This window comes from Sylvia atricapilla, chromosome 7 (genome assembly GCF_009819655.1).
Source record: "Sylvia atricapilla isolate bSylAtr1 chromosome 7, bSylAtr1.pri, whole genome shotgun sequence".
Lineage (NCBI taxonomy): Eukaryota > Metazoa > Chordata > Aves > Passeriformes > Sylviidae > Sylvia > Sylvia atricapilla.
Genome location: NC_089146.1, coordinates 23,278,706 through 23,306,084, shown reverse-complemented (window position 1 = coordinate 23,306,084; position 27,379 = coordinate 23,278,706). Strand labels below are relative to the sequence as shown.

The 27,379-nt window shown below is 56.0% G+C and overlaps 1 protein-coding gene across 11 annotated transcripts in view; it reads right to left on the bottom strand.

Annotated features, from left to right (window-relative positions):
• Positions 1–27,379, bottom strand: part of TNS1 (tensin 1) — a 54,605-nt gene that overhangs the window by 6,921 nt on the left and 20,305 nt on the right. For 2 of the 11 annotated variants that reach the window (XM_066322989.1, XM_066322991.1), the window contains 11 exons: positions 18,304–20,001; positions 15,838–15,918; positions 11,954–12,132; positions 11,556–11,694; positions 9,144–9,236; positions 8,199–8,234; positions 4,720–4,906; positions 3,077–3,945; positions 1,632–1,718; positions 876–1,007; positions 387–479 (listed from right to left, as the gene is read on the bottom strand). In XM_066322989.1, the coding sequence (XP_066179086.1) occupies positions 387–479; positions 876–1,007; positions 1,632–1,718; positions 3,077–3,945; positions 4,720–4,906; positions 8,199–8,234; positions 9,144–9,236; positions 11,556–11,694; positions 11,954–12,132; positions 15,838–15,918; positions 18,304–20,001 (3,594 nt within the window). The remainder of the gene's footprint in view (positions 1–386; positions 480–875; positions 1,008–1,631; positions 1,719–3,076; positions 3,946–4,719; positions 4,907–8,198; positions 8,235–9,143; positions 9,237–11,555; positions 11,695–11,953; positions 12,133–15,837; positions 15,919–18,303; positions 20,002–27,379) is intronic. The other 9 variants (XM_066322997.1, XM_066322998.1, XM_066322992.1 and 6 more) reach the window with 8 other exon arrangements.

Here is a 27,379-nt window from a genome sequence, read left to right as displayed (position 1 = left end):
TAGCCCTCCACAGAGGGCTCAGGGAGGGGACAGAGGTGCCAGGGCCACTTTAGGAACAAAAAAAATGCATCAAAGATCTTTATGCAGCTCCTCAGACAACATTATTCATGGAATAAATGGAACAAGGGGAGCCCCTGCCCTCCAACCTCCCAGCAGCATCAGTTGTCCTACACCTGTGTGTAGAAAGGTATGTACCTATGCATGCAGGCACTTTTGTGTGCTCCCATGAGTGTGCATGAACGTAGAGGCTCCAAATGCCCACAGGATTCAGTTACAAATGGACAAGAGGCAGTAATAGGTTCTCCCAGACACCCAACAGTTCTGCTTTGACAGTATGGTGAAGGCAAGGCTCTCCCAAACCAAATCCCACATGTGGGGGCACTTACCAAAATTAGGCTCGTTGGGACATCCTTTTAGTTTCACACCTCGTGAGCTTGTCTCAATGAGGAAGTGCCTCACCAGCTCGTTGGTCAAGTCTCCTGTGAAGAGATGAGATGTTCTCACACCAGAGCCACCCTCCTCCTATTATTATGCAGTACCATTAAGAAACCAGTGCTCCAGCTCAAGGGAAGGGTCCCCAACACTACACACACCCTCCTCAAATCTGTCCCTTCGCACAGGGTAACCCCAAGCCAAGCTCCCCTACAGTGTTTGTGGGCTGGAGAGGCTGTACCCATGTGGTAATACCATAATCCAAAATGTAACTGCTCCTGAGCTCTCCATAGCTCAGGGCAGAGGGTGTCTGGTGCTTCCCTGTGCCCTGGGAGGCAGGAATCCTGCCACATCAGCACATACCCAAGGGCACAACTGGCTCAGCAGCCCCAGCTGAACGATGGAAAGCATCTCAGCGTGGGAAGGAGAAGGGCACACAATACCTTTCTTGTTCTGCTGCATGACCGTGGGAGGCGGAGAAGCAACTTTCATGGCAAGGCCATAGGCTCCCCGGAAGGAGTGGCTGTCTCGGATGATGAAAGCCCCCGGCTCCCTGTCCTTCAGCAGGGCAATGGCTGCAGGAGAGAATGGCAGAGCTCAGAGATGGCATGGTGAGAACCAACACACCCTCAAGACACCTCAAACAGGTGCGTGTTGGGATGGGGTGCCGCAGCTCCACACCTCAGAGCCAGGCATCACAATGTTACCATGCCTTCTGCACGTGCGAGTGGGCTGCCAGGCACAAGCTCATCTCCCCCCACTTCTGCTGCCCTTTTGTGGGCATCTCCAATTCCCACTCTGCCTATCTCTGAGAAACCAAGTACTGGAGAGCAAGCAGGAACCAAGGCCCAAATGCTGGGACCACGCCCCTGAAGGCATCCTGCCACCTCCTTGCTCTCCCCACTCATTTTAGCCATGTTTCCAAGACACCTCTGAGCATTATCCACTCAAGAGCCAGGTGTTTTGCACCTCAAACTGCAAACATAGATCCACTGCACACTGCAGAGACTGGAGCTCCTCTACCAAGAGGAAGGTTTGAAGAGCCCGTATCACACAAACCTGCAGCTTCAACCCCCATCTGCAACAGCCTGAGCAGTCATTATTCACCTTCACTCTCAGCACAATCCATAAGGGAAATCCTTGCTAATCCCTGTGATCCCAGACACATCCTTGTTCCCAAACCTGTACCATCCACTTACCCTGCTCCCTGGAGATGTCTGGTTTGTACCAGTACTTGGAAGTATCCTGCACAAATTTGACCTTGGCACGAGTCTCAGGACTGATGTCTGCAGGAAAGGGAAGAAAAGACAAGAAAAAGTTGAAAGATACTGTATCTGAAACTCTACATCCAGCCAAAGCATTAATACTTCCATCTCCTTTCAGATCCAGCACATTGCACTAATCTCAGCCCAGTTCCCCATACCCAGACAGGCTGATCGCTACCTGGAGCCTATGGGGCTGCTGGGCATCTAAAGCTAAATCCAAGCTCAAGGGCCCTCAAAGGGCTGTACATTTGATGAGCCCCTGTGGCACACAGCCAGAGACAGAATGGGAAGTCTTCCTTTAAAATAAGCAGCCGAGGTGAAATAAAAACTGTTGGAGGAAAGAAGTATGTCTGGAGGTCCCAGGGAGATCCTGACTTCAGACCACCTTCACTGCTCTCTAATGTTTAAGACTTGGATCACACTTCATAAAAATGAATTTCTTCTGTTATCTTTGCTCTGTGAAGGGGAACTGGACAGGGCGATCTACCCTGGGCAAAGCAGCCCCAGCCCCTGCCCCTGCCTGACTGTGCCTTGTTCAATGCCCACCAGTGGAACAGCCCCAATGGGAGCTGGTCCTCTGGCTGTGAAGCCGTCATTTACTCAGACAACACTTAAAATCAGCTGCTTTCCAAAAACAACCAGGCAAATAACCAAAAGGCTTGGATAGCATCTCTGCTGGAGACATGTTATCAGCCCTCAGCAATCTGGTCACCTTTGGAGAGACAGGGGGATCACTCCCCTCTCCAAGCTGCTTGTTAATTGTTATGAGTTTAAATTGCTCATGCTTCCCCACTGGGAAAGGTCCCTTGCCACAGGAGTCATGGGGCCAGGACAAGTGCCAGAGTGCCCACAAAGGGCTGCCTGCTCAGCAGAGAAACTGGCCCAGCAGCCGGAGCCACTGCTGCCCCACAGCTTTATTCTCCTGGTCCTATCAGCCCAATCTTGACGTCACCAAGGTGTCTGTAACCAGAGCAGGCAGAAGCGTTCCAAGCAGGATGGCACCTGGGGCACAGCGCCATTTGAAATGAGGAGGCAATGCTGCAGTGGAGTCTCAGTGGGGTAAAGCTCTCTGGGAACGGGGCCAAGAGGTCAGTGCATCCCCACGGCAGAGAAAAATCGCCTCCAGGAGCTTTGATCTCTGCATATACATCTCTGGAAGCTGTTTATGCCAGAGATGCTGGTCGGTGTTTTTCCTGTTTGGATTTGTCAGAAAGCACAGGAAATGGCCCCAGCCCCAGTGGTGCCTTTGGTTTGCGGATGGACAGGAGGGGTAAATCAGGACATGGCTGCAATCCCTTTCCTGATGGCCAGAAAGGAGGAGGAGGGGAGAGCCTTGAGTAGGGCAGGGGGACACAGGGACCTCTGAGAGCATCCCTTACCTGGCATGGAAAACTTAGAGAAGTCCGGCAGCGTGTGGGAGAAGGCGACGGCGCTCCCACCGCTGGGGCTGGACATGCCGCTGGAGAGGGGTGAGGACACCTTGCCGTTGACAGTGGCATAGTTGGGGAGGCTGTTGGAGCGGTCCCCAGCTGACATCCGCCGCTTCTCAGGCAGAGCAGGCTGAGACGTGGGGCTGCCCTGGCGGTAGGCAGCCGAGTCTGGGGAGGAGGAGTGCGGCGTGCTCGTGCCAGGGTAGTAAGCTGGGGAGACAGGGAAGGACGGTGTGGAGGGAGGTTGGTAGCCAGAGGAGCTGCTCTGCCGAGACAGTGTCAGGTGCCTTTCCTCTGGGCTGGAATAGCCATACAGGGGGCTGCCAGGGGATGTGGCTGCTGCTGCTTGGTGCCTGGACAGGCTGGGGCTCCCTGGTGGGGCCACCAGGTTGCCATGGGCCACCACAGCATGCCTGCCCATCCCAGGGCTGCCGGGAGCACCACTCATGCTGGGGTTGATGGCTCTTCGCCCAAAGCCGGGGCTGGGCGGTGTATTCGTAGCCACTGTCCGGTGCAGGCTGCGGGGGCTCCCTGGCAGGGTGTGCACCCCCACCACATTGACCTGTGGCTGCAGCCGAGCTTGGGGCTCTGGCTGGAGGACAGCTCGGCCATCAGGATAATCAGGGCTGCTGTATGCCGAGCCTGGGACCCCTCCTTGGACCATTGCAAAGGAAGATGGAGACGAGTTTTGGTAGCTGCTGTGAGCAGAGGGCATCTGTGAGCCAACAGGCGACCGGTACAAGGGCTCAGCTGAGGCATGGGGAGGTGTAACTGTGCCGTGGGGGCTGCCTTCTGATGGGTAGCTGCGGAGGGAGGCCCTGAGGAGAGACAAAGAAAGGCAGAATTCAGCTCCACCGCTCCTGGCACCCTCCTGCATGTGGCACACAGGGAAACTGAGGCACCAAGCCGGTCAGCTAACTTGTTAGGTTAGGTTGTTCAGAGGCAACCATGGGATGGGTCTGGCCAGCTTCATGGAAGCAACTAGAGGCAGCTTTAGCTCCACCATGAATCCCAGTTCTATCTCAAAATATGACTTTCTGGGGAACACAGCCTTTTTTCAGCTGTGCTCCCAGCAAACACCTGATTTATTCTGCCCTGCCAGCCTGTGTGGGTTGCAGAACACCTCGTAGGCAGCATGGACAGGGGACAGGGACAATAGCTCCACCTCTCCCCACACGACTAATGCTCAATCTAACCCAGGGCTAGGGGTTAGCACAACCCATCCCTCCTCCCACTCAGGGCCCAAGTTCCCAGTGAGAGGTTTCTGAGGTCCAGTAACCACCAAGTGACCAGCAGTGACCCAGATTTGTGTTCTCAGGGCACTGAAGTTGGCCAGGATACCTGCACGGAGAGATGTGGGTCTTTGCTAAGGCAGTTTCAATGTGGGAATAAGCACAATTCCTGGAGATGTTCAAGAAACAACTGGACATGGCACTTAGTGCCAATGTTCAAAGGTTGGACTCTGTGATCTTGGATGTCTTTTCCAACCTTAATGATTCTGTGACTCTGTGACGGTGATTCTAAGCTTGTGCACCAGGCAGAGTTCAGCCCCAGCTCCACAAGTCCCTGCAACCTGTACCCAACTGCCTTACCCATCCATGCTGTGAATAGGGCTGCTGGTGGAGACAGGGCTGGGGGCAACAAAGGAGTTGGAGAAAGTGCCATTCCTGGTGGGCACCTCTGGGCCTCCGGGCTGGGCAGAAGGCTGGGCAGCGGGCAGTGTCCCTCCCCTGCCCGTTGTGGCCGTGCGGGCCACTGACTCAACATAGCTCCTGGGCTCTGCAGAAAAAGAGAAGTGAAAACAGATGAGCCTACAGCTTGCATGGGAAGGGTGCCACACCCTTCCCAGGATCCACATTTCACACCAGTGAAGGTGCTTGAGCTGACCTCCTCCAGCTGAACACTTCCCTCTACCTCTTCCACCAGGGGTTGTGCAAAAACACATTTGGCTTATTCAAGACCTTGAAGTTGCTTCAAGAATGCTGAAGACCCCCAGTTAGGGCACAGGGAGGGAGGTCATCCCTTTCCCTGAGGGGACTGGAACATGGGACCACAATCCCTTGCCTGCCACAGCCCCTTCACCCTGCTCTGAGTCAGCGTCCCTCCCACCCAGGATGCCACAGAGAACACGTTCTGCTCCCTGTTCATCCACAGCCCCTAAAAATAGAGCCAGTGACTGCCCAGCCTGCGCTGACTCACATGGGACTGATGACAATGTCCTTTGGTCCCTGCCTCCTGTGGCCCACCTCTCCCAGCCATCCCTAGCAGCAGACCAGAGGGCAACTCCAGATATTTCCACTGCAGCATCCAACACTTTCACTCCCAGCCCAGCCTGAAACTGGAGCCTATGAGCACAACCAAGAAAAGCGATTTTCCTTTAGAGCCGCCAAGATGTCCCATGCCAGGAGCAGCAGGCTGGGCTGACCATTACTAGCCAAGGCAGACACCAGACCCACTCCTCTCTCAATACCTGCCCCCTACCTCCTGTTCCACCCAGGCTGGTCCCCATCCCTGTGACAGCCCCCACAGCCCACCGCGCCCACCAAAAGCTGCACCAGAGGAAGGGGCTGTAGCTTTAGTCCCATTCCTCCAAGCCCTGCAGCCATGTCAGCTTGCCCTACACAAGATCCACTGGCATCAAATCCTATGGGGCCGGGCAGCCTTGCCAATCTCTGGCTCCAGGTTGGCCATGCCCAAAGCAGCTCTGCAGTAGTAATTAGCATGACAAACATTATTAATGTTATTATTAGTCGTAACAGCTGGGCTCTGGCTCAGCCTGCTGGCAAGCTGGCCTGCTCACAGTCAGCAACGCCAATGCACAGCTCCACGTTCAGAACCGAGACATGTAAGGAAAAAGACTGTCATAGGTCCCACTCCTTCCCCCGCAGCATCTTTGTGCCCCATCTGTCTGTGAAGAGGGAAGGATGAGTCCCTCCCTTGGGCTGACGTCCATGGCCAACAGCCCCAGGAAAGATCTGAGCCCAAACCAGACGACGGACCTCTACGCAGGCTGGGTACCAGGACATCCTGGGTGACAGGGATGAGGCACTACCCAGGGCAGCTGCAAGAAATTCATCGCAGCTTAGGTAATTAAATTAATTTCACAGCTACTCACTTTTCCCCTTCCCAGCTCCCCAGCCCAGACTAAAATTAGCCAGACAGCACATATGAGTCAGCCTGCAAGAGGTTAAGACCATAAGGCTGTGAAAATGCCAGCCCCTCCTAAGAAGGCAGGACCAGGGGGCTTGGGGGCTGTGCCACAGTAAGGTGTGTGACCATGGGCACAGGTTCTAGTATACTGATTCAATACTGGACAGGAGAAAAGAAAAGTTAGGAAGTTTCAGGCAGGATTTTTTTAGGTTGAAAAATCTGATCTTGCCTCCTTGTGTTTTCTTGGAAGGGACTCTGGAGATGGGAAAATGGGTGGGAAAATAGAAAAGCTCTGAGTCACCAAGGAGATGGGCATTTGTTTGGGAATCCCAAATCCGAGCCGGGCTGCACTCTGGCCAGAAATCCCCAGGGCTGCATCTGTGTCAGGCTGTTTTAAAGCCTCTTCAGAACTGACAGCCACATCCTGAGCTCCACACTGCCAAAGCATCTTCCAACCCCATGCACAGGGCAGCCATTCCAGCTTGGATCTGCCAGGCAGAGCACAGAGGGGCAGGGACTGCCTCTCCCTGAGTGTGGCTCCTGGAATGTGTGGCTAAGTGCAGAGGGTCCTAAGCCAGCAGTAAGCCAAAACACCAGTCCCTTCTCAGAACCATAGATTCAGTGCCCAAAAATACCATTTTAGAGAGGATGAAGCAGAGCAAGAGGCCCATCGTGGCCACTCAGCCTAGGCAGTGCAGGGTCACTGGACATCCTTGCTTGGGGGTCAACCATCGTGCAAGGGGACAGAGATGCAGGATAGTTTGAGCTCCTGAGGGTTTAATGGGAAGGAGAGGAGAGGCAATGTTTGAGTCTTTGGAGGCTTAAAGCTGCACAGAAATGGTAAAGCTTGGGGGAACTCATTGGGGGGAAAGCCTGGTTTTATCCCAGCTTTGCTTCCTTTAAATGTATCCAAAAAGCCATCACTGAAAAATCAGTTCTGAAAGTAGATGATTTTTTTCAAGCAAACACTTTCTCCAGTACCACAGAGTGTTCAGGTTTTGGTTGTGTGCATTTTGAGAAACTTCCAAGGAGAAATGCTGATGGCTGCTAAGGCTAGAGGAAACACCACACCCACCAAGAGACACCCTTTCCCCAAAGCCCATCCTGAACACACAGTTCCTCATCCCAGCTCTGAGAGCCCAAAAACCTCATTAAAGGAGGAAGCAAAACCACCCAACAACCGTTACCTAGCAGGCAGCACTCCAAGGAATCCCAACCACTCCCAAAACCACTGTCCCCACACGAGATGTGCCATCCCAGAGCCCACAGTGCCTGCGCCATCAACACAGCCACTCTTGAATTGATGTCCCAGCTCAGCCCCATCCTTGGCACCCCCAAAGTGGCACAACCCAGAGACAGGAGAGGTGGGGGGAATTTGGGCAGCTGCCTGGCAGGCGGAAGATGTGCCCCAGCTGCTGGTGCTGCACCACTGCCCAGCCGGCTGAGCTGGCAACACAGTGGTGGCCTCTGCGCCTGCTGACCTTTTGTGCTGCACTTTGGTTTATTTTCATTCTGAATGGCAACAGCAAAGCCAAAAGGGGAGGGAAGGAGACTAAAACTGGGGCTGTTGCTCCCAGATCCCTTCCAGGCTCATCCAAATGCTGTAGCGTGCCAGCATCCCCAGCATGCCACCAGTGAGGATGCCACTCACTTACAAAGAACTCTCAGTCTCCACAGATGACTGCCACACAATGTGACAGACCTTCAGGTCCAGCTTGGACACTGAGAAATCCTACCATGGCACAAGGCATGATGTGCCCCTCCTCTGAAGGGAGCAGGACAGGCAACTCAGACTTCTACATCCCTGAGGGACAACGCAAGGAAGGGCTGCTGAACAGTCACCTCGGCCTGCTCTGAGTGACAGTTCCAACGTGAGGTTGCATGAAGAAGAGAGATACAGAGAAAGAAAAGCCTTTCTTACCTTCTTCAGTGTCACCGCCCGCTTCCCCTTCTAGCTCTGAGAGATGGAGGGGCAGAGGAGTGATGGGAGTGGGAAGAGGAGGAAGAGAGGTGTGAGAGAGAAAGAGAAATCAGAGTTAAGCAGCTCTGCCTTGCTCAGGCAGGGGCACACAGAGCACAAAGGAGAGCCTCAAACTTCCCAACACTGTGCTCCAAACTGAAAGCAAGCCTCAGACACCCCCACATCATGTCAACATCCCAGAAATGATGTCCAAAACCGAGGAGGCTGCCTTCAAATGGGAAAGAGGGAACAGTGCAGAAGAGTAACCAAAAGGCTGCTCCAAGAAGCCCAGCAAGCACCAAAAAAGCATCAGCTCTCCCTTGAGGGCAGAGGCAGAAGGGTCTTGCAGTGCGAGCTCAATCAACCTGTGGCCCCCAGGCTCAGATGGCTTTGAGGAGCTTACACTCGGCCCTGAGCTGGCTCAGGAAGGGGCCCTGGGTGTTGGGGAGCAGTAAGGTCTGGCTTGGCAGGCTACTCCAGGACATGTCCCCAGGACAGCAGGGCCTTTGCACTCAGAGACGGCTGTCCAGGATGGAAAGAGCTCTGGATATTGTTCTGGCTGACAGGCTCAGCTCCCAGAGAGTAAACTGTCTCCAGCTGTCCTAGGGAGGAGAAGGAATGTAGGGGGTGGGAGAGGGAAGCATATGGGGCTGAACAGGAAACAGGGCCACAGGGTTATCTAGCCTTCACCGCTGAAGACCCTACTGGTGCTGAGCCCCCCAGGGCAGCACCAACATCCCCAATACTTACACAGTCCCCACGCCCCCACAAAAGGCAACACAAACCCCCCATGGCCACCTGGCCCCAAAAGGGAGGTGGAAGTCTCTCCAAACTAGAGACCTTTCCAGGGTATCCTCACAGATGGCCCCACAAAGAAACCTGCCTAGTCCCTGTGTCCACACTCACCTCCCACTGGATGCAGCAGGATCTCAGCCGGGTTGTGGGGTTTCAGCCCCAGTGCTGAGAGCGGGGTCTTGGCCAGGCCAGGGGGAGAACGCACTGTCGGCACAGCGGACACAAGAATGTTAGTGGAGGGGTGCGAGGTGATGCTTCAGAAAGGCAGGAGCTGCCCATGGGTTCAGAGCCCCCGTAGCTCATCCCACCCACTGGCTGCAAAGGAGGGCTCCTGAGAACACAAGATGCCCTCATATAAAGCAACATCCTGCAGAAGGATACTAATCCCTCTCTTCATTTGGGAGAGGACACAGCGCAGGAGATGACTGGGTACAAGCATCCTGCCCCATTGCAAAGCTGGCAGGATGGAGAAAGGGGACAACTCCCATCAGGACAAGCCCAGACCCCATCTCCCAGCACCATCTCATGAAGTCCCACCACAGAGGCATGAAGCCTATTTCATTTCCCCTATGTGAGCAGCCATCCCAGCCCAGTTCTCCCACACCTGAACTCCTTTTTGCCAATCCCCACATCTGGCTGAGCTGGAATCCAGCTGTCTCACAGCAGCTCACCACCCCCACAAAAGGGACAGAAGGACTGCCAAAGAAATCTTGCCCTCCAGACGAGCTCAATGGGTGGGTGAGAATGTTCACACAGAGGGCTGGCAATGTAGAAGTGAGTTTCTGCACCCCTGTGCCCAGACATACACACCAGGAGGAGCTGCATATGTATGTATGGCTGTGATATGGATGGCAATGAGGCTTCAGACTGCCCCAAGCAGATTGCACCTCCTCTCCTACCCACTGGGTTTGTCCCATCTCCCTGATGCTGTATTTTCCCATGTCGGGAAACTTCAGGGCATCATCTTCAGCACGAGAGACCAAAGGGCATGGGCCTCCAGCAGTGTCTGAATGTCTCTGACTGGTGGCAGAGGCACAGGGCCTGTGGGGAGGCTGGGATGAAGTGGGTGGTGGGAGGTCCAGAGGAAAGCCAGACCCTTACCCTGAGACCAGATCCACCCAGCAGCATGGGGCTGGAGCAGCCGAGCAGCCTAGTCCCTGGGAAACTAAGACAGCAGCACCTTCCCCAGTGGGTGTCTGATTTCCTCAAATCCAGCTGACCTCAAGCCACAATGTCAGCTCACACCTCAGCTGGCTGATGAGCAGCGGGGTCCTCACAAAGCCAGGAATTCTCCTGGGACCACAATCCCCCAACAGAGAGGAATTGCTCCTGTATCCCTCAGGGCCACTTTGGCAAAGCCTGAAAGCTGCAACTTCAAGCTTCCCAGGCTTCCCTGGCTGGTGCTGGATAAACAGCACTGTCCTGGGGCCACGACCCCAGCCAGGCTGTTCCAGTCACTTCGACAAGTGACTCATCCCCCAAAGCCACTGACCCACTGCCAAAGGAGCTGCTGCTGCCCCAGGGCTGAGCTCACAGCCCCCAGGAACAACAGGGCCATTTCCGAGCTGCCAAGCACCCCGGCAATGCACCCACACTCATCTCCCCATCCCAAGAGACAGGGCTCAAACATCAGAGGATTGCAGGGAAGGAAGAGCAACAGTACAGTAAAAAAAACAACCCCAAGTCCCATAGGCTGAGCTGTGGGGGACAAGTGGTTTCTGTGAAATCAGAACACGGTATCAGAGGGGGCTGTGCTCAGCCCAAGCATCCCCAACCCTATAGCATCCCTCAGCCTTCAGCCTACAGAAGTGCTTTAAAGGGGATGGGGAGGCTGCCATCTTTTTAATGGGTTTCCCAGTTGACTGGCTGCTCCACTGTACTGCTCTGGCCCGAGCTGTGCTGTGCCAACGTGTGGCTGCTCCTCAGGGTTCATCGCTCAAGCTGGTCACACAAACCCAGTCCACACAAACCCACCACAACTGAGACAGGGTAAGTCAGAACAGAGACACTGTGCTGGAGGAGCAGAGACAAGCTGCATGCAAAGAGCATACATCCCAGCCTTTTCCCCTCCTGCCTTTGAAATTGTGAGCAAGAAGTGACATGGTGCGTGAGTCTGCCCTCCTGATCTTCAGTCCCTCCTGCCTCCCTCCCACTCGCCTGCCACTGCAGTTTTGCTTCTCTTCATGCCATGCCACTAGGAAAAATGGGGAGATGCAGGACTGGGATGGGGTGAAAGCATGCCTCTCTCCTCATCCCACTTTGGGATCTGATCAAAAAACACCCCAGCAAGTGAAGGGTGGGAAAAAGCCAAGACAGGAGTGCCAAGCATGGGATGCTGAAGTAAGTGGGATGCTGACAGCAGCACGGAGTGGCAGATGTGGAGGAGAAAGAAGGATGGAGAGGAGGAGTGGTTAACATGGTGGTGGGTGTCTGGAACCTGGAGCTGTCTGACCATTGGCAAATTTCTGGCTTGCCCAGAGCCACCCACCGAGCGCCTCCACCTCCCAGAGCTATGGCACTTACAGGTGTTGGAGTAAGGGGTTTGTGGTGACACAGGGAAGGCTGGGGTGGGGGGAGAAATCTCACCGCCGCTGGAGGGTGGGCTGGTGGGGGAGGCACCCTCCATCTCCTCGAAGGCTTCCTTGTAGCTGTGGAGGTGAGGCTGGGGAGAGCAGGAAAAAGGGTCAGTCCCATCCCTATGATGGGCACAAACCTCTAGGACACCCCAAAGGACAGGGCAGAGGGGGCAAAGGGAAGGGTTGCACCTCCTCCCTGCTAACAACCACCACCACCACAAGACCCATCACTGATCCTCAACTCTACGGATGCTGTAAATGCTGACAAAACCATCCCCCTCCGTGGAGGCATGTCTCCCCAGTCAGCCACTCTCCCAGCACCAGCACTCCTCTACTCCAGCACACCTCTTTGGGCCTCCCTCCAGGGTTGGCTGCGATGGTGCTGACCACCTCAGGTGAGAGCACGGTGGGGCTGCGGGGCGAGCTGGGCTCTGGTGAGCTCTTCTCATAGTGGCTGTCGCTGGGGGTCCGCTTGCGGGCAGGGACTGCGCTCTCCTCCAGAGGCTTCTCCCGGGACTGCACCCCTGCAGGGCAAGCACAGGGTGGTAGAGGGGTGAGGAGCTGCCAGCTGAGATGGGGACCAGCAGGAGATGCTCCAGGCCTGACCTGAGAGGTCTCAGCTTCAGCACTCACCTGCATCAAACCCCCAAACCAGCAAGGGTAACTGGTGCAAATATACCCAACAACAGGGTTGTGGCTAGTTGCTGAATTGCTGCACTAGCCCTCCCAAGCACCATTAGATTTCCAGGGACAACAACCTCCAGCAGTGGGTGCAAGGGACAAGAGTATCCCGAGATTAGTCCAAACAGCTCAGCCCTGCAGAGCGAGGAAGCAATAGGGTCTCTCAACAGCATCATAGTGGGAAAGGACGAAATTACCCATCACAAGCACAGCTGTATTCAGCCTGCATCCCTGCTCCCACAGCCAGATGTGGCTTCAACCACAGCAGTAGAAAAAACCTGGTTTTGTGAATCCCTGAGGCAGAGGATCTGCACTGGATCAAGAAGAAAGAACCCAAGCAAGGAATGCTGCAGGGAAAAAATTACTGCTGCTCTGTCCCCAGTGCAAAGCCTCTCTAAAAAGAGAGATCAGCACCTCCCCTCCATCTCGCCCCAAAACAACCTTCCCAGGTCCCAGCAGTATAAGCCACCAATGTCCACAGCCTGGGGGAAAGAACAGAGCGACAAGTCATCACAGGAGAATGGGTTTCTTGGGCTGTGGAGATCCTCACTGCCTGGGACAAAGCCTAGGAACACAAACGAAGTTGGCACAGGGCAGGGCAGCTCAACTCTCCTAGCACCTGACAATGCCCAAACACACTTTCTGTCCCACCTCTCTTGGTTAAGAGGTTAATCTGGGCTCATGATGATGGTGCCGGGTTCAGTGCACAGCAAGCCACAGAGTATCATGGGCACAGATCAGAGCCCCGTGGGACTCATACTCCTACCCACTAGCAGAGGTGACAACACTGTCCCCTCAACTTTTCCCACAGAATTGTTGAGCACTCATGCTCCCCTTGGTCAGCACATTAAAGCATCAAAATAGAGAAAAGGAGAGGAAAAAAAAAAAAAAAAAAAAAAAAGGAGAAAGGCCAGCATCACGCTCCAGGAAATGCACTTTTCAAACACCAACTCCTTTCCCACGGGCTGGCGGAGGAAAATCAGCTATCAGCTGCTTCCCCTCTCTCCCCGAGGCTCTGCATGGGACCCACACCTCACGCCCACTGACCTCCCCTCTTCACTGCTGGGCACACACACCAGAGCTTTCCCTGCCCAAGGAAACGGCTGGGAGGGCAAGAGGGAAGGAGGTGGCCTGGGCACATTTCTAAATAATCAGCCCAGTGAATGGCAACAACAATAAAATCGCGGCTCGGGGGGAGAGGCGGCCAGGCTGCGAGGCGGGGGACTCGAGCCAACGGCGCTGGCTCCAGCCGCGGAGGCGGCCTGGAAAATTCCACTAAGAGCACAGCTTTGAAACACAACTCCCGATCCCTTCTGCAGGTGCTTACCGGCACGGGGGATGGCCATTAAAAAAAGTCATGCAGAGAACAGGGGTACAGAGAGGGTCCCTGGGAAGCTGTCTTGCAGCTATGGGCAGCACTGCATAGGGCCACCTCGTATCTTCTGTCCTGCTCTTCACTTTAGGGGACTGAAGCCCGCAGTTGTGAGCACAGGAAAAACAAGATATTGGAGGGAAAAAAGCAAACCCTTATATTTTCTTTTTTTTCCTTCTGCTTTGTGCACTATGAGTTCTCTTGAACACTGTATGAGCATCACCAGGAGCATCCCTCGGCCCATTCCAAAGCGAGCTGCAGGGCCCGAGCACTTCAGAGAGGCAGGGACTGGCTCCTCCAGCTGTGCACGCCTGCCTTGCTTTGCATTTTTCATTTGGGAAGCACTAAACGCAGCAGATGTGCACATCACACGTCTGCAGCATAGGACCCTCTGCTCCATCCCCAGGGCTCCACGTCACCTAACCACAGGGTGCTGCATCTGGCCCACTGGGACACCCAGGAGCTCAGCAAGCTCTGGCTGCTCCACTCCCCAGACATGGAAAGCAGCCGGGGCCACAGGGAGGGGAGGGAGGAGAAGGGAAAAAAGGGACTCATTGTTCAGAAGCGGAGAGTGGGAAACTTCACAGGCCGCCCGGAGCAAAGCCTGGAGGAAACCCAGGCTCTGAGCATGGCTCCCCCGACCCCCTGGGTGATTTATGGGATGGAAACTATGCTTGAAAAACAAACTCTCTTTTCCCCAGCTCGCTTTGCCCCCTCAGCAGACATACAGCCTCTCTTAACTGTGGTACTGTCACTGGACTCCCAAGGACACCATGGATGGCAGATTCCTGTTCACAGAGCGGGGAGCAGCAGCCTCCACCCCACTTCTCACCAAACACCTGTGGCACTGTCACTCCTTCTGCTGCTCATTTAAGTAACTAACCTAGTACCAACCCACTGCCCTCAGACTAAGCAGAGCTCTAGGGCTGGGGAAGGGCAGGGAGCACAACAGCTGGGGAACAAGGAAACAGGAGCAATGGCAAACCCAGGTAATTTTGCACCTGGGGAGCCAGGTTTTAGGCCAAATCAGGAGGCAGCTGCTTTTAGGCCATGAGATGCTATAACCACTGCCAGGCAAGAGCCAGGTGATATCCCCACAGTGGACAGGAGAGAACAAAGAAGCATCCCAGGGCCCTCAGGACATGCACTCAGCAGTTAAAGCCAGACAGGGATACACAACCCCCAGGGAAGAGAGATGCAAACTCAGTCCCTGCCTGCATGAGGAACAGGCATTGTCTTGTGCTGCTCCTCACCAGAGCCCAACTCACCCCATCCTGGCACAGACTGCTCCTCACATCCCACCTGATTACTCCAAATGAGTAGGATAAAATACCTTACTCTGTGCTGAGGACTGGGAGGGTTCAAACCTCTTCAGTCCTCCTGGGGAGAAACTCAAGGTGCCAGTGGGGAGAGAAAGGTCACACAGAAAGATGGTGACTCCCCAGCCCCACTCCATCTCCCACCTTCTTGCCCTAGGTCAAGTGGGTGCACAACAAGCACTAAGCAGGTCACCAGCATGCACCACCCAGGACAGACTCACCTTCCAGGTGCGAAAGTCACATGGCATGAAATCCAGCCTCAGCAGCCCACACCCCCCAGCAGCAGACCAAGACATGGGGATCCCTAAACTCACATAGGAGAGACCCTCCTGGGCTGACCACTGGCTAAATCTGGGTTCTGTGGAGCTGCAGCCCAGCCCCTGCTTCCCAGGGGGTGAGCTATTGTCAGGGCAAAGCTTGGAGGAGATGCAGCAAGGGTCCAGAACTGGCCCAGCAATGAAAACCCCACCAGCAAGCAGTGCCAGGCCTGGAAGAGAAGCAAAACCAAGCATGGGCAGGCGAGTCTGTACCAAGGGCCAGGGGCTCCCCCATGACTGGAGGAGCTCAGTAGGAGCCCCGACCATCACTCTGCTGAGAAAAGGGATCAGTCCTGCATTGGAGACGGTCTTGTGAGCCTCCCTCCATCTCACACTCATGCAACACACAGTTCACTCAGCATGCATAGAGGAGGAAGGAAGAATGAGAGGGAAGAAGGGATGAAGGGGAAGGAGAGAGAGAAGATGGGAAAAGGAAGGAAGGATGAGAGAGAAGTATGCGAGAGAAGGAAGGAGAAGGATGGATGGGGAAGGCTGGAGACCAAGGAAGGAGAGGAAAGGAAGGAAGTGGAATGAACGAACCGGAGAAGGACCGTTGCTGGTTCAGAGGAGGACGGGGGACTTTGGTGCTCTTGTTGAGTTCCCTGAGCTTGGCGTTGTACTCTGCCAGCATACCAGGACAGGGAGTGCAAGGAGGGTGGGAGGTCAGGACAGACACAGTCCCCCACAGAGGGAGGAAGGGGCAGACAGGACAAATGTCACAAAATACAACAGAGGAGGGAGAGAGAAAGAGAGAAAAGGAGAGAAAATATTAGCTGGGATCCAACAGATGAGTCTGGGGTCATTTGGGGTCTGAAGCTCAGTCTCTGCTTGGAGTTGCTTTTCTACCAGCCAACTTGCCTGGCTCCATGCACCACATAAACCCATATGGGAAATCAATGGTGGCTTCTAGTCATATATGGCATTGTGCAACACCACAACTGCCCCACCACCATCCCCTCAGGGATAGCACCATGCAGCTCCCCTTCATCATAGAATGTTCAGGGCTAGGACGAGAAGGGGTGACTCCAGATGCCTTGCTAGAAGATGAGAGGGACTTAAAAGATGACAGGACCACCTCTCCTCTGTGGGGAGATGCTGGGCATGCCAGTGCTGCCCTGTGCCATCTCTTCTCCTCCATCACCAGCAGGAAGCAGGAATGGGAGCATTCCCACACCAAGAATGGAGGAGGTGTGAGATGCTCCTCATCTCTGCGCCAGGACATGCAGGCAATTTATAGCAGCAGGGAATGTTAACAAACATGTCCATGCCCCACTGTCCCCCGCTGGCTGTCCCCTCCCAGTGCTGGCTTCAGGACACCTCGTTCCCGCCAGAGGTCAGGCCACCCGCCTGTGCTGTCCCCACCTCAGCACTGAAGGGCCAGCTCCAGTGGAGACAGGTGGCCACAGGCTGGGGACCAGCCCCCACAGGCCTCTCTCCCTCCCTAAGAAACCCACTGGCTACAAGGAGATGACAGTGACCCCAGGCCAGCCCTGAGGACCTGACTGAAGGGTTGGGGGGATGGATTTTTCTGGCAGTCAACATCAAAAATCCATTTCCCACACACTGCAAATACTCTTCCTCCTCTCCTTAGAATTGTCCACTTTTCCGGCCCATTTTAATACTTCATATGGGGCGACAGGGGAAGGCAGGCATGTGCTGCTTCTAATACTAAATCCAGACATACAACACAGTTTGGGCATCCATGTGTCCTTAGGTTTGTTTAAATTCTTTGCAAAAGCCCTGTGACCCTTTGTGAATCTGATCTGGATCACAGAGGTCAGATTCAGATAGATGCAAACTTCTTCCAACAACCCTATGACCCTCCTGAAACCCATTCCTGCCACTGGCATCCCTCCTGCCCCACACCCCATGACTCAGTCCCCACTGAGGTTGATGCTGTTGGATTTTTCCAGCCAAGCTTTTTCCCCCTCCCTCTAATGCCGGGCGAGTTTCTGGACTGAGCACAGAGTTGGAAGGGACGAAGCTGCCAAGCCCCAGCATCAAGAGCTGGCCCACAGCCCCAAACCCTTCCCAAATGTCACTCCACAACTGAACAACTGCAGCCGAAGCAGTGGAGAAGGAAGGCACCAAGCTGCCACAGCACCATGGCACCTTCTTTCTGGGTGCCTGGGACATTGTTGTGCCCCAAAGCCCCTAAGCTAGAGCTGCAGGAGAGTAGGGGATTGGTGGATGCAGCTTCCCCTCCACAGCACGGAGCTAATGCCTTCATCCAGTCGCAGCACCGACACTCGGCAGTGCACCCAGCCAAGCACCAAGCTCCTCTGGCAGGGCTGGGAAATGTCTTCCCAGTCCCTGACCACTGCCCCACAGCTCGGTCCAGATTCAAACCACGCTGTGCCAAGCTGGGCAGAATTAGAGCTGACAGACAACAGCCTAGTCCCCACTCCAGCAGCACCCCAGCTGTCCAAGGAGGAGGTCCGAGTACTGAACCCAGCCATCCAGGGAGGAAAGCAGAGACTGAAATCAGGGATGACTACAGCTACATCAAACACAAGGCAAGTTCTCTGCTGGAACCCTACACGAGATCATGCTCTAGACAGGGAGAACACCATGTCCAAGTGGGGTCCAGGCAGCACAACCTCAGTCAGAGATGAAAACATTTTCACAAACTCTACATATTCTCCCCAAAAGAAAGCTATCCCCCTGAGACCCAGCAACTGGCTCTGCCACCAGGGATGGACCAACCCTGTTACCCTAACAGGATGGGGAGGATCTGACACCCTCAGCCACCCCTTCCCACCTCTGGGCAATGCTGCTGCAGACAGCAAGCTGCAAAGGAGGATCTCAGCACAGAAGAGCAACACAGGCTGCTCCCCTGCACGTCTCCATGGCAGGTGGCTCTGTCCCAAGCCCAGATCCAGCACAGACAAGGATGGAGTCTCCACATCACTTATCCCCAGCTCTACCATGCATGCCACCCCCGTGTGCTCCAGCACCTCGGGACATGCATCCTCCCCATGCCCCCAAGGAATCAAAGGATCCTACCTGCCACCCTGTGGGCCACCAGGCCCTCCAGATTCAAGGGCTCTTCTGCCGACCTCGACAGCTCTTCATAGCTCTCCGGTCCCTTCAGGGGCATCTGGTTTTGTGCTGGGATGGTGGGGGAAGGTGGGGAGGAGGTGAATTGCTGCTGAGACCCCACAGGGCTGTAGCACGAGGTGCTGTGTGGGACAGTCCCCATCTGTGCTTCGGCCGGGGCATGGCTGTAGCTCCTGGGCTCTGGCAGCTGTGTCAGCTGGTAGCTGTAGGGTGCATAGGTTTCCCGATAATCATGCACCCCATAGTCCAGCTCTCCAGGAGAATAGGCTTTGCCCCCGGGCTCAGAGACCACAGGGCTCACAGAAGTGCCGAAGGACCTCGGCTGGGCCACCTGTGGAGTTGGCCGGGCGTAGAGACCCGCAATGGGCTGGGTAGAAATGGAGGAGGGCAAGGGTCCTGCTGGCTTGTCCTGACGAGAGGTGGCAGGCACACTCTGCGACTTGTGGACAGCAGGTGCCAGGTCCAGCATGAGGACATCCAGCGCTTCGATGGACTGCTCAATCTCCCGGCGAGAGGGCACCCGCGGGAATTCGGGCATGCTGTGGCTGTGTGGGGGCACCGTCTGCAGCGGGCTGGGCTGGGGGCTGCAGCTAGAGATGCTGGGGCTGTGGCTCTCCATGCCGCCCTCCAGCAGTCGGGAAGGCGGCCGGCTTCCTCCTTGCTGTTGCCAGGAATTCAAGCCCCTCTGCACAGCCTCCCGGCTGCTGGTACTGCGAGCCGGGGCCTGGGGCAGCACCGGGTTGTCGTACTTGGCAGCATCCACTGCCGGGAAGGACCGGGAGCGGTAGGTTCCAGGGTGGTCATAGGCATACAGGTAGGGCTGGGAGCTAGGCAGTGGCTGAGGCTGGAGCCACCCTGAAGCATGGGAGCCCGGCAGGCGCTGTGGGTAGCCAGCCAGGTGCTCCTGAGTGGATGCCGAGGGCCGCAAGGAAGGCAGTGTGTCACGGAGGTGGTGGCCCATCAGGGCGTTCTGGTTGTTGTAAGGGTAGCCACCATTGGAGAGCGGCTCACCATCATACAGCCCCTCCTTCAGCAGCTTCTCAGCCCCATTGCAGCTTGAGGGGCCATTGGGAAGGGAGGACAGGCTGCCCACCCGGGGTGCCTCCTGGTAGCCAGTCTCACTGGCAGTGGTGGTACCATCCAAGGAAGAGAGTGTGCCCAGGCTGCCCACACTGTGCCCATCCTGGTTGGGCAGCTCATCATCCAAGATATCTGTCTCCCGCTCGGCCACCAGTGCCGCGGCATTCCCATTGACGTGCACCTGAGCCGGCACCACGTGGCGGCCCGGCATGGCAGGCAGGCGTGCCGGCACAGGGCCGGGCACGTGGTTGTGCATGGCTGGTGCACTCTCCAAGCCAAAGCCAACAAGGAGACGATCCAGCTCCTGCTTCTCCTCGGGGCTCAGCACCGCCTGGCCACTGGGTGCCCCGGTCACCCCCGGCTCATCAGTCCGGTCGGTCTTGGTGGAGGCGGTGGAGTTGCCCGAGTCGCTGCTCACCGAGAGCGTGTGCTCAACGTGGTTGGGTGCCGCCGAGAGCGGGAGTCGGGCAGCGTTGACGGCACCGGTGCTGTCGTGGAGGGAGTCTTTCTTCTTCACTTTAGCGTAGAGGCTCCCATCCAGGGGCCCTTGCGTGTGCCCAACCTCTGCAAGGGGAGAAACGAACACGAGACCCCAGATCAATTGCTGGCTCTCTGCACGGAGCTAATGGGTCCCATTAGCCGGTGATTTCGATTTCTTCCGTGTGCCAGAACACTTAATGACCAGCATCGATGTCTCCTCCGCACCCTCCACACTCCCACCGGCGCCACCATGCAGACATCGGAGCCAGGTCCTCCCCAACCCCATGCCCCCAACAGCGCCCCAGTTCACACACAAGCACTGCCTGCTCCACTGGGATGCACCAAATATCCCGTGCACTACTTCCAGGCATCATTTCTGACAATTCTCCTCCACAGCTGGCAAGGGCCGGGGCTACCCACACCGTCAGCAATCGCTCCTCCGCAGGGCTCATCCAGCCCCAAAGGACCACGTGGCACCAGGGAGGCAAACAGGAGGGTGGAGGAGAGGCACCACAGGCAGTAGGAAGACGGGTGGAGGCAATCAGTATGCGGCCTTGTAGCTCTTTGTGTCTCCAGCTGGATGGATGTACTCAGCCCACGGGTGAAGGACAGATGAACCACAGACCCACCTTCCCTCTCCCTGCCCACTCTCCTCCCAGATGATGCATGGATCCAGACAGACAGACATCCTTGACTTTTTCTCCCTGAGCTACAGACGCTTGCACCCTTTCTGTTCTAGCCCCTCCCTCTCTCAGATCAGGTCAACCTGCCCCAGAGCTTCCACAATGACAGTGCCCAACACTGCCCAACCCTGAACACGTAGCATCTCCTGGGAAGGCCCTGGCATCACGATTCAAGTCCAGTGTGGGCAGCTGGCTCTGCTAAAGGCTGAGGGGCAGCCAGAGCATCACCACCAGTAATCCTGCACTCCAGTTCTGAGCCCCCCAGCTTCCATCACACCCATCAGCACCAACACCACAAACAGCTAGACCCTTTAAACCTTTCCAGGTGGGGCAGGCAGATTTTGGGGATACAGAGGGACCTCAGCCACTGACAGCAATGGGAATAGTTCCCAAGCTGCATCCCCCCCCCCCCGCCAGAGCAGCACAGCACGGACCAGGCTGCAGACTCTTGTTTTTCCAGCTCCCTGACGAGGTTTCCTGGAAGGTCCCGCAAGCAGTGTTAAACACTTTCTTTTGGAGGAAAAAATGACTCTTCCCTGGCAGGGGGCCAGGTGGCTGACTCAGGGACGGAAGACGGCCCTAGCACGATAGTGTGAAATCAGAGCAGTCCTATCTGCAAGCAAAACACTTCCGAGCCGGGACAGCTTAGCCAGTCCCCCGCCGCCGCCGCACCCGCACCCCGGCAGCTCCCATGCCAACAGCCCCCCTCACCATAAAGCAGAGGAGGGCAGCAACACTGAGCCCAAGTCCTACAAAGTCAGGGCCCTCTCCTGATTTCTTGCTGATTTTCTACTCCTGAATCCCCACTGGCAGTATCCCAAGGAGGCAGTTGAGCCCCAAAGCTTCCTGTTGCCTTGAAGATGTCTCAGGACTATGCAGCAAGGTCCTCTCTGGGCACTTGGTAAGGGAAAGGGTGAGAATTTCTCACAGAGACTCAGAGCTTCTCCATCCAGCCAGTAAAGCCAGGAGCCAGTAGCATTTGTCTCCACAACACCTCCCATACTGGGGAAAAGGGGAAGAGAGGGAGGGAAACTCTTTCCATGAAGGGAAAAAGAAAAAAGCAGCATATCCAGGGGCAGTGTCAATGCTGGACAGGCTGAGACACTGCTTGGAGACAGGGGGAAAGGCACAGCCCTCCTGTCTGAAGGCTCCAACGGGTGCTGGCTGGTCTCAAGAAACAGGGCAAAAGCCAGGATGGGGGCTGGGAGAACAACAACAGAGGAATAGAAAGGAAAACGGAATAAATAAATATAAATGTAAGCATGTGGTGCCAAGGGAAAAAATAGACAGGAAAGGCTTTAATTACTCTTTGGGCTGGGTACTGCCCCATGGCTGGGAGAAATGTCTCCAAAAGAGGTCAGGATGGGGCACAATGCAGTTAGTGGCAGAGACAGAAAGCCTCAACTGCTACGTCCCACCTTCCCCAGAACCCATGGTGAGGAGGGGACATAGAGGGGCTGGTGGCCACCCCACCAAGAGCAGTAGCAGGGTATTAAGCAAGGAACAGCCTGTGACAGCTCAGACATCAGCCAAGCCCTCATCCTACAGTTGCTCTGCCCCACACCTGATTGCTCATCCTGTCCTCAACCCCATATACCTCCTGGGGTCTCTGATGCCATGAGACAAATACTGCTATTCACTGCCACTCCAAAGCCTCCTTCACCATCCCTAGGCCACACTATCTCTCATATGACTATCTACTGCTTGTCACCTGAGAAGCTGAATAAAAAAACAAAACAAAACAAAACAAAAGAAAACAAAACAAAACAAAATAAAATAAAAACTAAGGGATAATGGGACAGAAAGCCTTAGCCAAACCAGCCACCCTCAAAGCGGTAGGCTCCCAGGACCCCATTTGCAAAGTGTCTGCAGCTCCCAGCAAGGTCAGATTTCAACCCTGAAGGTCGGAGTAGCTCATGCCTGGCAGAATGTGCCATCCCATCGTGGGCTGGGTTTGCCCTGGGCTCAGCCCCGTACGCAGCTCTGCTCTGGCTCTATCTGCTCCAGCGGTATGGAGGCAGCTGCGGGAAGTGCTGAGCCCAGCCTGGTCCCAGCCCTGCTGCCAGGCTCGCTGCCTTAGAGAAGAAATGCTTCGTCCTCTCCCTCTCCAGCACCCTGTAGCTACACCCGGGAAAAAAAACTGGTCCAGGACAAGTGTGACAACACCAAGGGAGTGAGCTTGCATCCCCAAAATCCCAGGCATCTGCCTTGCACGCAGTGGGGTGCAGCACACAGCACATACAGCATCGTGCACCAGCAGAAAGCCTGCCCACGGCTCTGCACTGGTGCAGAAGAAAAGGCTGAGGCATCACCGTGTCTCCCCGTCGTGCCCCCAGCAGCATCCCACCTGCTGCCTCCACTCCCTACCCAGAGCCCCTGCCCCAATGCATTTCTGGAGCATCAGCCCGCAGGGAAGACCCTGGGGTCCCGGGACCCTTTGCAGGATGTAGAATGTGAGCTGACGCTCACAGGGAAAAGTTTCGCTGCTTTATCTCTGGTTTCATCCTGTAACCAGATATGACGGCATGGAGCAGCCCCAGCCCCTGAGCCATGGGTCACCACCACCATGAATTCACCACCCAGCCCCCAGACCGAAGAAAAACGAACTGAAGACTTACCAGAAGGGACGGGGATTAAAAGATCCCAGGCGAAGGAAAGGAGCACGCAGCAAAATCCCTTTCCTTCACCCCTTCCAGCACCAGAGCCTTCCAGGGGCACCTGGTGTGGTGGCAGCTCCAACGGCGTCCACAGCCAGCTCCGTGTGTCCGTCCAGGACAGGAGCCGACGGCCTGGAGCTGGCTTGGGTTGGCGTTTGTCCCTTTGGCTTTGCTTTCCCTCTCGCGGAGGGAGCTATTCCCTTCCCAGCGCCGTGTCCCGCGGGGCCGCGAGAGGGGTACCCGGCCGGCGGCGGGGCGCCGGAAGGGGTGGGATACGGGGAACCCCAGGACACGGGGAGCTGGAGGGGAGGATGGACGAGCCGAAGGTGGGAGAGGCCGGAGATGGGATGGAGGCGAGGAGGTGCGGCTGTGCTCCCCTCCGCCCCAGACCACACAGGGACCACAGGGAGGAGCGGGAGGGGAAGGGGAGCGGCGCGGGGACGGCGGCGGGGCCGCCCAAGCTCCAGCCCCAGCCCGAGTTAACCTCAGAGAGGTGCGGAGAGGGTGGGAGCCATGGAGGGAGGACAGCCAGACAGACAGCTTCCAGCTATGAATATTAACTACTTCCTCCACAGGCAGGGCTCCGCCGCGTTAACTGTTTCCTAGGCAGGACAGGCAGCCGGACAGCTGGACAGCCTGCCCACCTTGCACTGTGCCCTGCTGAGTGATCCCCTCATTGAGACACCCAGCCCTGCCCAGCTCCTGTTTGCACGCGTCACACCTGCCCCCAAAGAGCAGCGACACATTCAGGGTGGGGATGTCCTTCCAAACCACACACGATGCTGAAACCCAGACGGGTCTGCAAATTCAAACGTCTTGCTGGAGACTTGAGTTTCTCCATCTGAAGTAACTACACAGCTGAAGAGGGGTCGAAACCAGCCACGGAAAAGCCATCGACCCCACCGACCCATTTTCACAATCCCCTTGCCTGCCCTGCCAGCACCACGGGCACAGCATGGACAAGCCGCCCCCGTTTTCGGGATGCACACACTGCCCTGCTCTGTGACAGGAGGTACGGCATGATCCCGTCCACTCCGGAGCTGTCTGAGACCAAACTGCACCAACCCCAAACAAAATCCATGCTGCGATGGTGCTGACAATTTGCTGGTCCAGGTGACAGCAAGCCCACCCCACATCCAGACCCGTGCCTGTACCCATGCTCAGGACTCCACTCCTCAACTGATCCACCACACTCAGCAAAATATGAGGCTCCCTCCACTCTAATCCCCCAAACCGCGTGTTTCCCACACCCCCATGGATGACGGCAGGGGATGAGAGCAGTGTTTCCAGCTGGCCCCCTGACTCACAGCCCTGTTTGCTCCCAGATAATAGCACATGCCAAAACAGCATCCTTCCAAAACCTTCAAAGTTTCCTTATTTTTTGTCCTGGCTGTGTCGGCTGCAGGAGGGCAGAGACAGAGCTCCCCACTTCTGCCGTGGGACAGCCCCAGCCTTAAGCACAGAACTGCTACAAGTTTTGATTTCAAGGACAGTTTAAAGGAGGAAGAGACCAGCTGGTCTCTTTCCCTGCCTGGTTCCCGGTCCCAGCGAGAACAAACCCCACCACCACCCCTCATGACAACCCCAAATACCAGGTCAGAGGACAGATCCTGCCCTGGGAATAGCCACACTCCAGCTGAAATGTCTAGCCAAGCCCATATATGCTCCAGCATTTCACCCATGGGGAATAACCAGAAGCAAGGGGGACACTCCCTGTGAATTCCCATCCAGCCCACGCAGATGCCCACAGCCCTCCTTTTAAAATGCCCACCTCAACACACCCTTACCTTGGAGCAGATGGAGCAGAGAGCAGCGGAGAGGGACACAATAAGGAAGGGGAAGTGGATTTCTTCAGCTTTAGTCAGATGGTGAAGGCAAGAGGAGAGCCAGTGGCCCCCCTCCCCACCAAGCCTGGCCTAGGGACCAATCCAGCCACAGGGGGAAAGCAGCAGCCTGCCAGCAGCTCCAGCAATGGATTTAACAGCTCTGGCCTGGCCCATTTGGCTCTCCATGTCTGTACAGCCTGGCCTGCCCTCCTAGGCAGCCTCAGCCCCTCCTGATAAGTGGGACAGGATTTGACGCCACTAAGAAAGGTGTACCCCATGAGATGCCAAGCCTCCTGGGGGACAAATAGATGTCAGCAACCCCATCAAGGGGCTTTCTCCTCCATGGAGAAGTGCAGATCCTGTTCCATTTCTGGGGCTCTAGGACCCCCTGACCTTTGCCACATGAGGTTCAGACTCTGATGTGACCTCTCCTCACTGGAAGGGTGGGATGCTTATCCCAGTCCCCACCCTGGCCAGCCCTCCCCTGCGAGTGGGGATGTGTAGGAAGACAGGGATGAGCTGCAGGGGAGCCCTATGCCAGAACCATGACTCAGGTGGGGATTTAGCAACTCTCCCACAGATGTTGGATTTGGCCAGGCCCTGGCCACTCTCTTCCTGGCCTGGTAAAAAGACAGGGCAGGCAGGGCCAGCCCAGGGTGTTTCCAAGGACCAGTGGTTACAGGGAGCCGCTTGGCTGGGGACACATCCAGCCCTTTCAGATTTTCTCACACCACCCCAGGATCACAGAGCTTGAAGTCCCCCCACAACAGTCACACATGCAGACCTTGAGGACAAACTGTACACACTGACTCTATGTCAGCCTCAGCATCCTGTTCTCTATCAGCACTCATTTCCTCAGCAGAACCAAGTCAGGCCATAAATGATCTCCATACAGAGTTACAGCATCTGCAGTACCCCAAACGTTCTCTGCAGTGATCCTCCAACCAGTTGCAAACCCAGCAATGCCACATCCAGCTGCCAGCCTCCTGCTGCCTCTCTGGAGCCAGCTTGGCACCCCAAGGAGAGCTACCACAGTGCTGGTAACCACAAAAACAGCCACAGTATGAAGCATCACCTCCCTTCAGCCTTTGAACATCCTCAGCCAACCAATGGCCATGGGGACTGCAGCAGGAACCTGCTAAGCAGCCACCGCTGACCTAAAAGCCCCATCAAGGAGTGGGAAGGAGGACAGGCAGAGCCACTCGCCTTCCCCAGGCTGTGCAGACATGGCTGAGAGGCAGAAAGACAGACTGTGGGGGCATCCCAGCATACCCCACTCTCTGTAAGGGCACAGGGCAGCCCAAACATGGTTGGCAGCAGAGATCCTGCTGGAGTAAAGCAGGAGGGCGAGTTCACTGCCATGGAAGTGGCTCACAGAGAGCCTGCTGAATCCAGCTGTGTCCCCTCAGCCAGAGAGCAAGATGTGGGGGTGCAGATCCCCCTCTCATGCCTCCTGCTCTGGAAAAGCTTAGTCAACCAATGACCTCAGTGCAAATGCGTTTCCCCTTCTCCAAGTCCCCACAGATAAGCACAGCAGAGGTGAGGGGAACATAAGGACAGGCACCACCCCCAGCCACCCAACTGCCCCTCCAGCTTTGGGGTCCCAGAGGACCATCCCACCCTGGCAGGCGCCTCCCAGCCCTTATGGGTGCTCCATGCTGAGACAAAGCTGCTGCAGAAAGGGCATCCACCTTCACTGAGAGCGGCTGTGGCCAGCAGAGACGCGGCATGGGGGAACCCACCGTTTGGCAGGCGATCCCGATCCCGTTGGCCCAGGCTGCAGCGACCGTCTGTGGGGAGCCTTCGCCGAGTGGCAGGACGGGCAGTGGCAGGGACAAGGAGCAGCGGCTGATCCCAGCCCGGCGTGGGTCCTGGTGCCAACCTCACCCCCCTCCGCCCCCGGACGCCGCTTGCTCACGCCTGGTGGTGCCAAAAATGTGGCGTGCAATTCCCTGACCAAATAAGGCAAGAACGACCATAAACAGGGACCCCCCCCGCACAGCCGGACACCAGAGTCCCCATCCTGGCTTGGGACAGGCTGGAAAAGAGGAAAAGTGACAACAGAGAGGAAAAATAGTGGGAGCCCCTTGAGCCCAAGCTGACTCCCACCACCACTACTCCAAGTGCCCCATGGGACAGCTGGGAAAGACCCCTTTGTAGATGGGCTTCTTGCAGCTGCTTGTGCTGGCACGGGTCAGAGGGCAGCCTTCTGCCTGCAGCTTCAGCCTTCCACAGTCCCGGCTCATCTCCAAACTGGGACAGTGTTTACAAATTCAAGGTGCCCTCATTCTCTATT